The sequence below is a fragment of the Lutra lutra genome, chromosome 5 (assembly GCF_902655055.1).
Source record: "Lutra lutra chromosome 5, mLutLut1.2, whole genome shotgun sequence".
Classification (NCBI taxonomy): Eukaryota; Metazoa; Chordata; class Mammalia; order Carnivora; family Mustelidae; genus Lutra; species Lutra lutra.
Genome location: NC_062282.1, coordinates 84537387 through 84552784, shown reverse-complemented (window position 1 = coordinate 84552784; position 15398 = coordinate 84537387). Strand labels below are relative to the sequence as shown.

Sequence of the window (15398 nt, the reverse complement as noted above, 5' to 3'; positions counted from 1 at the left end):
AAATGGGGCCTCCTGGCTGACTCAATCAGAAAAGCATGCAACTCTTGATCTCGGGTTTCTAAGTTTGAGCCCCACGCTGGTTGTAGATATTACTTGAAAAGAAAATCTTTTTTAAAAAGTGAGAAAATGTATAACGTACTACTAAATCCAAATCATTTGTGAAAATGGGACTAGACGCATTTGTCATGGAATCCAACAAAAAAACAAGGCTCAGTGATCCTAAGAAAAACAAAACACTTCTACTTTTCACCTCTCTTTACAGTTAATTTTACAACGAAGTGTGGGGGCCCTGGGAGGCACAGTCAGTTAAGTGTCCAACTCTTGGTTTCAGCTCAGGTCTTGATCTCAGGATGTTGAGATCAAGCCCCACATCCAGCTCTGTGCTCAGCACAGAGTCTGCTTGGGAATCTCCCTCTCCCACTGCCCCTGTTGCTCATGCTCATGTCCATGCATATGCACTCTCTCTCATTCTCAAACAAGTAAATCTTTAAATACATAAATAAATAAAAGCAGGTGTGGGGGGAAACATGTTATATACCACGTTCCATCAGAATAATCCTGAGAGGGGCACAGGGTTGGCTCAGTCAGAAGAGCAAGTGACACTTGATCTTGGCGTTGTGAGTTTTATTTCTAGTAGAGACTAAAAATAAAATCTTACAAAGTCTAAAAAAGGAACAATCCTGGGATACTTAAGCCATCTTGATAGATGTTTAACTTTACGTGAGAAAAAAAACCCTTAATTTTCTATGCTAGTTTCTAAACACTGTTTAATTATTGACAGCAATAACTTTTAAGATAGAGACACTATTTTACTAATTCATGCTGGCTTCAAAACACCAAAGTGTGCTAATGTACTTCATCAGTACTAACAATAAATGTGAGTGAGACACTGTCAGAACATTTCAGAAAACAAAAATCACAGACAAAGAATTCTTGTACCAAAAAACTGCCCTGTGCTGGGGCACCTCGGTGGCTCAGTGCACTGAGCATCTCACTCCTGATTTCAGTTCAGTCTCATGATTTCATGCATCATGGATTGAGCCCTATATCGGGCTCCATGCTAAGCAGAGACTGCTTACCCCATTCCCTCTGCTCACCCTCTCTCAAGCTCTAATTAATAAATTAAAAAAAAAAAAAAAAACCTGGGGGCGCCTGGGTGGCTCAGTGGGTTAAGCCTCTGCCTTCGGCTCAGGTCATGATCTCAGGGTCCTGGGATAGAGCCCCACATCGGGCTCTCTACACAGCGGAGAGCCTGCTTCCTCCTCTCTCTCTCTGCCTGCCTCTCTGCCTACTTGTGATCTCTCTCTGTTGAATAAATAAATAAAAATCTAAAAAAAAAAAAAAAAACCTGCCCTGTGCTAGTAATATGCATGTACTCATGATAAAATGTTTAGGGATGAAGTGTATGAATATCTGCAGCACTGAGAGATGATAAATAATAATGCAAATAGAGTAAAACCTTACTTGTAGAAGCTAAGTCAATATATGGCGCTCACAGTTCTAGAAACATTCTTCCAATGTTTCTATAGGTTTCAACTTTTTCATAATAATATACTGGAGCAAAAACCTCTGGAAACAAAAACAAAAACCTACAGAAACACAAGAGCTAATTAATTAGTGGCCCTGTGCCACTCTCAGTATATGCAAAAGTGAGCAAAACTTGAAAGATCACTTTTCCTAAGTTAAAACCCAATACAGAGTACATGCAAAGAAAGTGCAGCAAATACAAGCAACTCTCACTGGGCACGCTGCAAGACACCATAAAAACTAACTGCAAGCTAAAGCTGTAAGATGCAATCTCAGTAAGCAATGGGAAAAAATATAATTAGTCCATAACCTTTTTATTTTTGAAGATTTTATTTATTTGTCAGAGAGAGCACAAGCAGAGGGAGAAGCAGGCTCCCTGCTGAGCAGGGAGCCCAATATAAGACTCAATCCCAAGATCCCGGGATCATGACCTGAGCTGAAGGCAGACGCTTAACCGGCTAAGCCAGCAGGCATCCCAGTCTGCAATCTTTAAAAACTTTTGTCAAAACATTAAAAGCTCTCTTAGACCAGAAACTAAAGTTTACTGATCTAAGGAATAAAAAATGCTTCTAATTTTGATCTCTCTTTAAAGAGTCAAACGAATGCTGTGATATGCCAGGAAAAAAAAAAATCCCAGTATTGGTACAGAAAATATGAAGCTTCATGTTTTGCATTTAGCTTCTTAACTGTAAAGAAACAGTTACTTCAAGAAATTTGGGGTGCCTGGGTGGCTCAGTTGGTTAAGCAACTGCCTTCGGCTCAGGTCGTGATCCTGGAGTCTCAGGATCGAGTCCCACATCGGGCTCCCAGTTCCAAGGGGAGTCTGCTTCTCCCTCTGACCTTCTCCCCTCTCATGCTCTCACTGTCTCTCTCTCAAATAAATAAGTAAAATCTTAAAAAAAAAAAAAAAAAGAAATTTGAAGATATGAAGAAAGTGTAATAAAAATGTGATTATCCAAATGAAGTGGCACAGCCCACTTAACTAAGAAATTTGTTGGGTCTTCTTTCTTCTTTTTTCTAAGTAATCTCTACACCAAACATGGGGCTGAAACGTATAATCCCAAGATCTAAAGTCATATGCTCCACCGAATGAGCCAGCCAGGTGCCTTCTGAGTAATTTGTTTTGCTTAAAGTTAGCATTCACCCATTTTAGAAAAAAATTAAAGAATTAAAGTTCTACTGACAATACATTTTTCACTGACCAGAACTTGGAAAATAATTTAAACAAGCAGTTATCTTACATGTATTCAGATGGACTGTAAAAGCACTAGGGACATATAGTTGCACGGGTGGTGGGGGATAGCCCCTAAGAAATACCTAAATCTATAAGATATAAATAAAAGATCAATACATTTGATCCCATAAAAATACAAAATTTATGTTATGACAAGACATCAAAACAAAAATGAATAGGTAGGGAGAAGTGTAACGTATGTAAAAATCAAAGGGTATTGTTAATAGCATGCATAAGTCTTCTGGGGCACCTAGGTGGCTTGGTAGGTTAAGCATCTAACCTCAGCTCATCAGGGTTGTGGGATCAAGCCCTCCAACAGGCTCCACGCTCAAGAGGAGTCTGCTCATCCCTCTCCCTCTTTCTGCCTCTCCCCACCACACCAAGCTCTGTATCTCCCTCTCAAATGAATTTAAAAAAAAAAAAAAAAGTCTAAAAAAAAGTTTCTCCTATCATTAGGAGAAAGACAAAACCATAAAAAAGATGAGGAAAACTGTGAAGGAAACAATCCACAGCCCCAATGAACAGGAAATATCAAATTATACCAGCATTCTGAAAACATGTAACAGGACTCTTTTTCTCAACAGGTTACCAAAGATTTAAATAGACTATGCCACACTGGTAAGAGGGAGAGAAAACTGGCACTCTGAGGCCACTGCTTGGAATATTAACTGGCATAGTTCAGCACCCTTGTCAAAACCTTTCTGAGCTCAACCTACCAGTAGCTACTGAAATATTAATTAACAGTATCACCTGATTCAAATGATTCACTTGATTCAATCCAACAGAAATACTTGCACATGTTCACAAAGAAATATGTACAAGGATGACCTAAACAGCAACTTCTGTTAATGCGGGGCGGGGGTTGACAACCTCATCTCATCATCCATTTATAGAAAAACTATGCATTTACAGAAAACTATGCTATCCATCACAAACACATTTATATGTACAAAAATAGCAAAGTTTCTGAGACATTTTTAGTAAAAACCACTGAGGAATACAGTTTTTAAGACACTCTAAGATGCATGCACACCACACATACAACTCTGTACACATGTACACAAAACAAAGGGTCCAGAAGGCATATGTAACCAAACTTTCATTAAAAAAGGGACATGTGGAACTAATTTTTTCCTCCAAATAATTCTTTCATATTATATGTTTTTATGGATTCACATTATTCTTTTCTAATAATACCAGATCAATGAAAAAATAACTGAAAGCAGGACACGAAAACTACAGCTATAAAGTATACAGAAAAAGAGGTTTAGAGGGGGAAAAAAAAAAAAAAAGAGAGAGACCTGACAGGCAAGTAATAAATGTTCCAGAAAAGGAAAAAGCAAACAGATAAAGAGAAGCAATAATTAAACAAATTCCAAAAGAAAATTCCACTCATCTGGGGACAGGCTCCAATCTGAAAACTGATGAGGGTCCATGAAGCTTCGGACTAGTGGGGTTTGGAGGTGGTTATCAGCTTTTCATGTACAGTACTCAAATTCAGGAACCACAACCTAGGAACATATTCTTTATTTTTTTTTTTAATTTTATTTATTTTTATTTATTTGTCAGAGACAGAGGGAGAGAGAGTGAGCGAGCACAGGCAGACAGAGAGGCAGGCAGAGGCAGAGGGAGAAGCAGGCTCCCTGCCGAGCAAGGAGCCCGATGTGGGACTCGATCCCAGGACGCTGGGATCATGACCTGAGCCGAAGGCAGCCGCTTAACCAACTGAGCCACCCAGGCGTCCCGGAACATATTCTTTAAATAGACTCTTTCTGTAACTTCGATTTTGGATCCAGGTAAATATTTTGCTTAATTATTTTTTAAAATGAGGCTATGTATCAAGTTGGTGGAATAAAATATACAGAAGACTTACTCTAAAGGCCTTTAAAACACAGTAATTTGACTACAGTCAGCCTGGAGTGACATTCCCTGAACATAAAAGTAACATGGGGAGCGAGGAGGATAATAAAGGTTAAAAAATGTCTTCAGTATCACACTGTTAGTGACAGTGTTGGTACTACAATTCTGTGACTTGTGTGTGAGATAAGCAAATGAGTACTTACGTTTATATCACTCAGCAAAAGGATTTTCAGCAGGAAAGGGGATGTTGAATTAAAATAGATGATTAGGTTCAGTAAAAACCTCATAGTAAATCTGAACTGCAAGTAATGATATGAACTCATGATGTATCTTTAAATGTGTGCATCTTCAATCTGTTCCTACCAAAGAGGCTCAAAGATAATGACTTATTCAGTAGTAACAACTATTCCTAGATCCTATAAATGCCACATCCCACAAAAAGCAAAATGGACGAATCTATATCCAAGACAGGAAATGCATGAGAAAGCCAGGAACATCTTTGTCAGAGTAGAAAACAAGGAAGGTATCAAAGACAGGGTTGCAACACAAAACCTCAGGGTCAAACCTTAAGAGGCTTCGCCCAGCCCTAGATGCAACAACTGAACTTTAGTAGAGATAGTAACTATAACAGAAGCAAAGAAAATGTATTTAAATCCATGAATTTGTTAATAGTCAAACCAACTCATGATTTTGAAAACCTCCACACCGACATTATGGGCCAAATAACTAACTCCTGCAGGGAACTCTCCTGTGCCTGGTAGGATGTTTAGGAGCATCTCTGCCCTCTAACAACTAGATGCTACAAGCTATCAATCCCTTCCAAGTTAGGACAACCAAAATGTCTTCAGACACTGCCAAACATCCACTTGTGAACTAGTCTTGCCAAAAAGGTCACACATGAACCTGATCAGGGCTCTGCAGGAAATTCAGGAATAGAAGACTGAAATGGCACCACAGGAATGCAACAACACTCAGACTGTGAGTCTCCACATAACAAACATATTTATTTTTTAAATAATAAAAACAGAAAAGAAAAAGCAATGAAAACACAATGAAGGGGATTACAAGACATAAGGGAGAACTCCCTGCAATGTGTGAACTATATATGGATTAAACAGACTGGAGCAGGAACAGGAGAGAACACGGACACAAGGAGAAAGAGAAAAGGAAAACCAAACCAAAGAAGAAAAAGTACACTTAAATAAAAAGACAATTTTACACAGTTCTAAAAATATAACCATGTATGTGGGCATATGTACAAAATTAATTTTTTACATTTTACATGAATTTCCTCTAAAAAGGAGATTCAGGATCTCATAGCAGTTCAAGTCTATAATTATGTACAATAAACATTAATGGACAGTACCATGAAAGGAGAAAGACAATGCAGCAATTAGGTTTTAGGTCTGAACACCCAAAATACAAGAAATAAGAACCAAAATATGCTTTAGATAAAAAAGTCTACTTGGTGTGTATTTTTTAAAAGCACCTTTTCTTTCTACAAGATAAACCACGGCAATAACTCAGCAAACAAGAACAAATTAAGTCATTTACTTATTGAGCCAAGTACATACCATGGAGTACCAGGAATAGGGGTAGTAGCTACTGGCTTTGCCTTCTGGGCAGCCTTTTCTTCTTCAGTCATCTCCTCCTCTTTAGGCTCCTATGGGAAATGATGTTACTCCCATTTAATTAGGTATTTCACGTATCACAAAACCATACCTGTATCTTACGCAAATCCAAGTTATACTGTGAATACCTCAAAGTGCAACCAACATAGGGTCTGTTACTAACATAGTGAGGATCCTGAGTAGGAATTTCTACGAAAAGTTCTAAATCCTTGCTCCCTAGACAGAGCCAAATTCTACAACAGCAGACCCCAGCAACAGCAGATGATCCTAACTTACAGACTCACCAACCATCTGCTGAGGAACAGAAATGGAGAACTTAGGATAGAAAATTAGATGAGACTTCCTCTTTTAAGATTATTTCTTTCTCCTGCTAACTTCCTAACTAGTAAGACATGCCTACCATTAGTCCCTCACTGAATAAAGGAAGCTTCCAAAAAGGAGAGCTCTTTTAGTGCTGTGTAGAGATCATCCCATGCCAGGAGAAGACAGATAAAATAAAGCATTCCCCAAATATAAAATTGTACTTATAATTTTTACCATGTGCCAGTCTATAAATCAAAAGACTGGGATTGGGTCAATGCCCTGGTCCAAGGCCCTTTCTTTCCAGGGGCCTTGGTTTACTGTAAGAAGTAAGTTAATGCAACTTTCAAAGGAAAAATGGAATTACAAAGTTCAAAGAACTCTAAAATTTCAGAAATCAGACTGTAGCAATTATCTACAACTGTATCAAATGGGTTTTCAACCACAAGTCAATTGTACCCAACAATTACTGCTGGCTCCCAGGTTAACAGGCCACTGCTCTTTACCTCCTTTATCTCCTTTATTGGCTCTTCTTTAGGGTCCTCCTCCTCCGTCTCCATTGGCAGAGGTTCTTCAGAAGGTTCTTTAATTGGCTCTTTAATCTTCTCCTCTAATTTTTCTATTATAAAGTTAAGACAATGGCACTCAATGGTTTTTGGTGTGATTTTCCAAGAACTTCCAGAGACTAAGTAATTAAGCTATTACGTTAACTAGCAGTTATTAACCACAAAAATAAAATGTTCTTCTTTCTATCATCAATTTCAATGTAACGTACTAGTCACGTTAAATACTTGCTCTACCATCAGAACACTTTCACTAGAAAAGAACCACTGCCTGTAGAGGGACACAGTCTTTCAAGTCTCTCTCGTTACTCTTTGTAGCAATGATTCATTTTGCCCAAAGGGACAAGATACTAAGATACCTGGAAACAGGAACTTGTGATACAGAAAACTGTATGAATTTTCTCCATCTAAGACTCCAAGAGCCTGCATTTCTTTCTTCAGAACACATGCAACACAGACATCTCTTCCTGAGAGCACTGTCAGTCTCAGTAATTACATTGGAGAATAATTATGAAATTCCTAACAGCATATATATATGTGCACAGATGTATAATTTAATTTCTCCAGATGGAAAAACCAAGGACAAACATGTAAGTGGAACTGGCTTTTTAAATATATACATATTTATCAATCGGTAGAAATAAATAATCCAACAACTACAGGATGAGTAATTCCTTCCAATGTGTTAAAAAGAAGTAACTCAGAATTTCAAATAGCATTCTATTATATTATCATAGCTTTCACTATGCCTCAACAAGTCATTAAAACTCTACCTTTTTCCTTTAGCTCTTGGGGTTTTTCCCAGGTTGATTCTAAAGTTCTATTATTATAGTAATAGGTCTTTCCATCCGCTGTTTTATATTCAGTCCACTCAGAAACTGCCGTCGCTCCAGCTAAGGTAGCAGGGGAAGCTGCAATAGCAACCTGGGGATGTATCATAGGTACGATAGGAGGGGCCATGCCTGGCAACACACCTAAAAGAAGAATAATACAAAGTTAGGTCCAAGTATCAAATTGTAAAGCAAAATGAAACTTTAAAATATGAGCTACGTCTTTCTATTAAATATTAATAAATGAATGAGCCAGTTGGAACAAAACAACAAATCGTATAAAATGTGATTTAATTACTTAGCACTATTTCTCTGGTTTAGTTCTAAGATCTAAATTCAATTAGATTCAGAAATTCAACCCATGAAGTACCTTAAGAACAGCCAAAAATTTGGATCGAAGTGATGAAGTCCTAACAATTATAAAAATCATGACACATTCTGTATTTGTGAAGAAAGATATATTTTTATAAAGAATTTCTCAAATTCTAATGAAATCAAGACAACAGACATATTTAGTGAGCATATTTCTGAGGCAAAATTATTTTTTAGTTCTAAGGTACCTAAAAGGGTATGGATAAAATTCTCAGTTTTCCAGTAAATGACTGAGTTCATTATCAAATCCACTTTAATATACTAAGTGATTAAGTCAGATGTCCCTGTTAACTCTTTGTCAGTTTAGTCTTTTCCTTAAAAAAAAAAAAAAGCAATTTCTTCTAATTTTTTAAAAGATAAGCCAAGATAATTAATTTTTATAAGACAGCTACATAAGCTGACATTATAGAAATAATTAAGGACCTATGAATCCAAATTGGGAAAAAAAAAAAACCCTCATATCTTATTTCAGAATTTAAGTTTTGGGTAGCTATCTTCAATAAGTTTCAAATGTAAAGTTATACTATGCACACAAATATTCACACACATATACCCACTAGCATGCAAGCATAATCACATCACTTTACACATGGAAATGATTTTTTTATATTTAACTTAAAAACACGTCAAAAATAAAATTAAATGTAATGAATATGAGAATGAAGTTGTTTACACTTATTACAAAAATTAAGATATAAAGTGATCTGACCTTATTTGTTTTTTGTGAACCAAAGAAGCTAATACTACAGGCAATTGGGAAAATTAAGTGTTGGCCAAATATGATGACTGCATTTATACTGCTCATTAAAAAGAAAAATATAAAAAAATCCACTCACTTGGGCAAAAATAAATAAATAAAAGGATAAACAACAACATTCACTACCATGCCAACTTACAGACAAAACAAACTAAGATGGTTTTAAAAATTACCGGTCTTGGTGGTAGCGACTGTCTTTACATACGGGCAGCTGACTATTTGCATCATTGCTACACCTGTAAAATGGATAAGCAAGCATACGTTGGAAAGCTGCCATGGTATGTCGGCTACCACTGGGATTCAGGGAAGTAATTTACCACTACAATTTAGAATGCTATTCCCATTGAAAAAGACCAGGAATGGAGTAGAATTTCTTTTTGTTTGACATTTTGTGGGAAGTGGCGCCAAATCCACTGATAACTAATTCTAAATTATAGCATCAATTACCTTTTTATCAAACCAGCTCTGATAATATTTGAAGGAGACTCGAGAGTTTAAATTCAATGAAGGAAGCCCCTTCATTACATATATATAACAAGTTCTCATGTGGGACATTTTCCCACAGGACATCAAACCCATGCTGCTGTTGCTTAGATACCAGTGAAAGGCAGATGCAGCATGACACTGACGAGACACTTTCTCTGTGCTGCTGCTAAGTGGGAACTACATGCAGAAGCTGAGGCATGGGGCATAACCATGCAGAAGGAGAAAAAGAATAAAATAGGACAAAGAGGGATATGAGAGAAAGGAAGAAAATAAGGTATGGGATGGATTCAAATATTCCAATGCAAATAATATTTTAAATAAAAGGGCAGAGATGAAAAGAAGGGTAGCACTCAACTAATGACAAAATATTCATGTTTAGGACCTGCTCTAAGGAATGTCACAGGCTTGAAACAGTGTGGAAGCAGGCTAACATATGAAGAAAAATACTGCCCCTATAGTAGCGCTAATGACTACATGGGCTGATTGCTCAGAAACCTCTATTATTTAAGCCAACTAAAGAAGCAGCACTTTTATCAAAGAATGGAAATTACGTACAGTTCTTAGAAGAATGAAGACTCATCATGATGCATTACAATGGTGATAAAAAGGGAATGAAAGGAAAAGCTGGAAAAACTAAGACTGATTAATTGAAGAAATCCAAAATTAAGTGTGAATTGGAAAAAATTTTTTAAAGGAAAAGGCTGAAGGCTGAAGGCAGGAAGAAAAGGGGTTGGGGAATTAAGTTTTAATTTCTGTTTTGGCTGAAAAAACTAAACCTAGCTGGGTAACAATGAAAATTTAAAATCATTCATATTCCCCACTGCAGTATAGGACAAGAAATTTCTCTTGGAGTTAAAAACGGAAATTAAACCCCTGGCTTTGTAAATAATGTACCTAAGTTCACGCACACACACACAAAAATACGGCCAATTTTTTTAAAAATGCCTTTTATTTCTTATTTACTATTTTAAGTAAAGAATATTAAAGCTAAACTTTCTATTACCTCTGCAACTAAAACAAAAGCACTGGATCAATAAAGCATGCTGAGTTAAGTCATATGTATGCTTCTGTTTTCCCTAATGTTAAAAGAAAGCAATGGAAAAATTCATTTGGTTAAAGAAGTTACACCGCGCATGAGGTTTAAACTAGTATAAATACTGCCATCTGCAGGACCACTGAATCTAGGAAGTTAGCCCTAGAAATTCAATTCTTAGAATACATGAACTTTTTTCTCAATGTTCTCCAAAACCACTCCCCCCAAAAGGTAATTTTAACTATTCAACTTAAACAGAAGAAAATCAAATCTATTCATGTTTAGGCCTAAGTACCATCGTTAAATATGAACTGGGCCAACACAGAGCTCCTACTGACTGACAACAAAGAAACCATACTGAAAGCCCATACGTGTTTCTTCTCATGCTAAAAAGATAAATGTAAGGTCTTCTTTGAGGCTGATTACATACATAAGACTCACAAAACCGCCACACATCTAAATTTTTAATCTTCTATTTAAAGGGAGCATCTGGGGCACCTGGGTGCCTCAGCCAGTTAAGCAACCAACTCTCAATTTTGGCTCAGGTCATTATCACTGGGTCTTAAGATCAACCCACGTGTGGGGCACCATACGAAGCAGGGAGTTTGCTTGAGGATTTTCTATCTGCCTCTCCCTCTGCCCTTCCCTCTGCTCGTGCTGGCTCTTGTTCTCTCTCTCAAATAAATACATTTAAAATTAAGAAAAAATCTAAAGGGAGCATCTGTTCAATTTTCCTGTAACTTTATTCTCAAATTATGTTCTACTAGGAAATTAGAAAATTCCATTTAGCATTCTGAATAGTTCTGATGCCAACAAGTTTCTCAAAATTCAAAGTAAGATTTTATAGTCTTAGAAATCCTATAATTCCAATCCATTTTACTATTCCCAATTCCAACTCTAATTTCTGTATTGTACCTATAACTCTTCCACTCCTTTCACTCATCTTATTTGATTATCCCTTCTTTAATCATCCTCATTAGAGCCATACACTGCTTTACAGAGAGAACTTAAAAGCTCCAGGATAAATCACAACCAAATCTTTCCTGTTTACCTTACTGCCAAACTGATAAAAAGAAACAAAAAGAGATCAATCCCACTGTACATAAAAGATCTGGGGAAGAGAAAAACAAGTCATCATTTCTACCCCCCCCCGCCCCACTAAAGCACCTTGGAAAACCGAATTAAAAGGGAAAATGAGAAAATGAATTTGTAATATCAAAGATGCCTTACCATATAAACAAATATTATTATTATTTTCTATAAAACATTAACTCTCTCTTTAAGGAATCTTGGCATCCTGAACAAAATTTTATAGATTATCTAACTCAAGCTCTCTTCCAAATGACCTACAAAATGACATTAGTGACTGTCATTTATTAAATGCCTTTTATTGCTAAACTTCACAGGTACCACCTTGCTTAAATGGTCACCACCACCTGTTTTAAAATGTATAGATGGGGTGAGGGTCAGAAAAGACCATATCAAAACAGAGCAATAAGTGAAGGGATTTTTTTGTGACAAAATTCAGCAGTCTATAGAAATGAACTTTGTTACTCTGTACCTTTCACCTACCGGTTCCTATTAAGAACCTCCAAAGCAAAACAAAGTCCTTTTACAAAACCTCTCAAGTGCTCGCTTTGGCAGCACATATACAAAACCTCTCAAATACTTTAGTAACATTACTCTGCTACACCTCAATCTTCTCTACAGAACTCATAACCCTAGGTCCTTCAGGTGATTCAGAATCCAGTACATGGTCTGAATACTGGAGAGCAGAGCAAGACTGTGAGAGCTTGTGACCAATGTCAACCTAGTCTCCATGTATCACCTGGTTTTCTACCAAAAGTCTATCTAGAGGCAATTATCCAGCAGCTTGTCTTAAAATTTAATTTAGAAAAAGGATAATCCCTAGTATGAGGAAACATTTTTCATTTTCCTCTTACTTTCAAATGATTTGAGTTTCTTAAACATCACATATTGGGCATTTCATTATCTAACACTACATCAACAATGTGCAAAAGGTTTTCCTTAGGGAAAAAATCCTACTAATTCTTAAAATTTCTGGTTTCTTTCTTGCTAAGGTGCAATACCCAAGTGAATGCTTCTTTTCCAAATGGTCACAAGGTCAAAAACAATTAGAAGAATAGCGATAATTAAAATATACACAAATCTAAGAAACAGCTGCACTATACTCCTATTCTTACAAAAAAGAGTACAATAACATAGCAATAATAGATAGCATGAGGAATATGAAACTGGGGACAAAAGGCCTAGTTCTATCCATCCTTACTACAAACTAGCCCTGTGAACTTGAGCTAAGGTATAAAAGCTTCAAACTGTAATACAAGGAGAACAGACCACGAATTAAGGGTTAAACGTGTTTGCCAACAGCAAATGCATTCAAATTAGGATGCCCAACACTACCACTGTTTAATCCCTACAGGAAGGATTCTATGCCACAACCTCACTGTAACTATTTAAATGTTTAAATGGTGCAGGTTATATTTCACTTCACCTCACAAGGTAAAGCTCTGGTTTTGCTTTAGATGAATTTCTTACAGTTAGGTGATCTGCATTTTCTTCCCAGTATAGCATAGTTACTAAGAGCATGGTATTCGGGTCTGGAATTCTCAGCTCCTATCCCAACGCCATCACTTATTAGCTTTGTGACCATGGGTAAGTAATTTAACCTGTCTGTGTACCTACCTCATACAATGGTTGCAAAAATTAAACTGAGTTATTACATGTAAGGTGCTTAGAACAGGGCACAATATATAAAATCACTTAATTTGTATTTGCTATTAATGACTTATAAGTTCTCAACTTCACAGACTCAATCCTTTAAAGATATTGCATTTGAACATAGTTACATGAAAAGATGATCATTTTTAATTCACTGAGGCCATTATCCAAAAATGAGTGTAGTTTCAAATGTGGCTCTAATTTTAAGACATGTAAACAACAACAAAAAAAGGACATTTACCAAAACTGAAGAGAAAATACTGCAGTTAGCCATGAATCTTTCAGAAACATTTCAAACTGGTCAGATTCAAGGCAAATTTCAAATGCAACAGACACATGAGAACAAACTAACTGACAATATGAAAACATAGCTGGAAAGGACTATTAGAATCTATCGGTTTACCTGGAAGTGGAATTGGCATGCCAGGAAGGGGAACACGAAACGGAGGTACCATTACTGGTGGAAAGGCAGGTATTGCTGCTGCTGGCTGAGGTACTGAATGAGGAACAGCAGGAGGTAACGTCTGGGGATGCGGCTGGGGAACAGTTTGCACAGGTGTGGCTGTAGGAGCAGGAGTTGAAACACTAACTGTAGGCGTGGCAACTGAAACAGCAGAACTTGGGGTCTGATCTTGTGTTGTGGGTGCTGATGAAAGATAAAACAAAAATATGTATCACTCCTTCATAAACCATGTCGCCACATTCATTCATCATTCACTCATTCAGTAAGTATTTAAGAGCCCACTCCATGCACTGCAAGAAATTTCTAACAAGGTCTCTGTCTTTCAGAAGCTTGAAAACAGTTGGTTACATGAAATACAAAAAATAACTAAAATACAAAGTGAAATGGGATAAATGTATAGGGGTATGAATCAAGATGCAAAGACCATTTCTAACGTGAGAGGGTAAAGAAAATTGTATACTGATGACAGGCCTTGAAAGACTATGATTTCAACAAGGACAATGACAAAGTAGAAGGGGAAAATAAGTAAGTGGTGGGAAAAGTGAGTAAAAGCAAAGAGGAGATAACAACAAGGAATTATTTAGAAAATACAAAGCAGGCAGTCAACTAGTAAAACACTAGGCATATCAAAAGAACCAGGGAGTTATGACTGGAAAGGCAGGCCAGAGGCATAAGGTAGAAGGCTCTGACAGAAGACTAGGGAGTCTATACTTTGCCGGGTAGAGAAAGGGAAGAACTAAGGTAAATGCAGAAAACTGACCTAGGAGAATGCACACCAAAATGCATGTACTAATTACATCTGTGTATGCCTTTCACATTTTGCTACATAGCCTTCATTAGAGTCTAAATTTTTTTTAAGAATGCATTCATGTGTTATTCGTGTGATTTCATGAGCATAAAACACGTCTGGGGATGCAAAATGAAGGTTTCTGTATGGAAGACAATTAAGCAGTGTTCATTTGATGAATTAATCTGGCAGATAAATGGGAAGAAAAGGAAGAACAGAGGTGGAAAAATCAATTTCAACCTATCTGGAACCATCCAAGCAAGGGAGAAGTGAGAAAAAGATATGCAATAACTGATGACTTGAGTATGAACAAATGGAGTGAAAAAACAAGTCGGGTTTCTCTATAATTATTTCAAAATAAAAAGGTAAAAAAAGAAAAAAGAAAAACTCGTGTTTCCAGTGTGAGAGACCAGGAGAATATGAAATTCGGGATAATCTGATTCTAATACATTATTTTAAGTACCAAAAATAAAACATTTCATCTCTAGTTATCACATTTAAAATCAAATTGAGACCCAAAAAAATAAACTTTGTATTTTTTACTTTTTAAAAAGTTTCAGTTCTCAAGTATTATAAAACATTTTTGTTATTTACTTATAACCCATTTAGTTCCAAAACAAAATTCATTTTGGTAACTCACTGGTAACAAATACTTCATTTTTTCTTGATGTAAAGAAAAACTTCAATTACCTGTACTGGACTAAGAATGAATTTATCAAATTAAATGAAATGAAACGGTGCATCCCCAATCTTCATGCCAATTTTATTCTAAGGGAAAGCACGCTGTTGAATACAAGCCACCCAATAATCCAC

General features: G+C 36.6%; 1 protein-coding gene across 6 annotated transcripts in view; it reads right to left on the bottom strand.

Annotated features, from left to right (window-relative positions):
* The window catches only part of TCERG1 (transcription elongation regulator 1), a 63138-nt gene that overhangs the window by 33647 nt on the left and 14093 nt on the right, over positions 1-15398 (bottom strand). For 4 of the 6 annotated variants that reach the window (XR_007127376.1, XM_047729369.1, XM_047729370.1 and 1 more), the window contains exons 5-9: positions 13739-13981; positions 9248-9310; positions 7889-8089; positions 7059-7171; positions 6196-6284 (exon numbers count right to left, since the gene is read on the bottom strand). Coding sequence is in view for 5 of the 6 variants with exons in the window: in XM_047729369.1 (XP_047585325.1) it covers positions 6196-6284; positions 7059-7171; positions 7889-8089; positions 9248-9310; positions 13739-13981 (709 nt within the window). In the remaining variant the exon portion in view is untranslated. The remainder of the gene's footprint in view (positions 1-6195; positions 6285-7058; positions 7172-7888; positions 8090-9247; positions 9311-13738; positions 13982-15398) is intronic. The other 2 variants (XM_047729372.1, XM_047729373.1) reach the window with 1 other exon arrangement.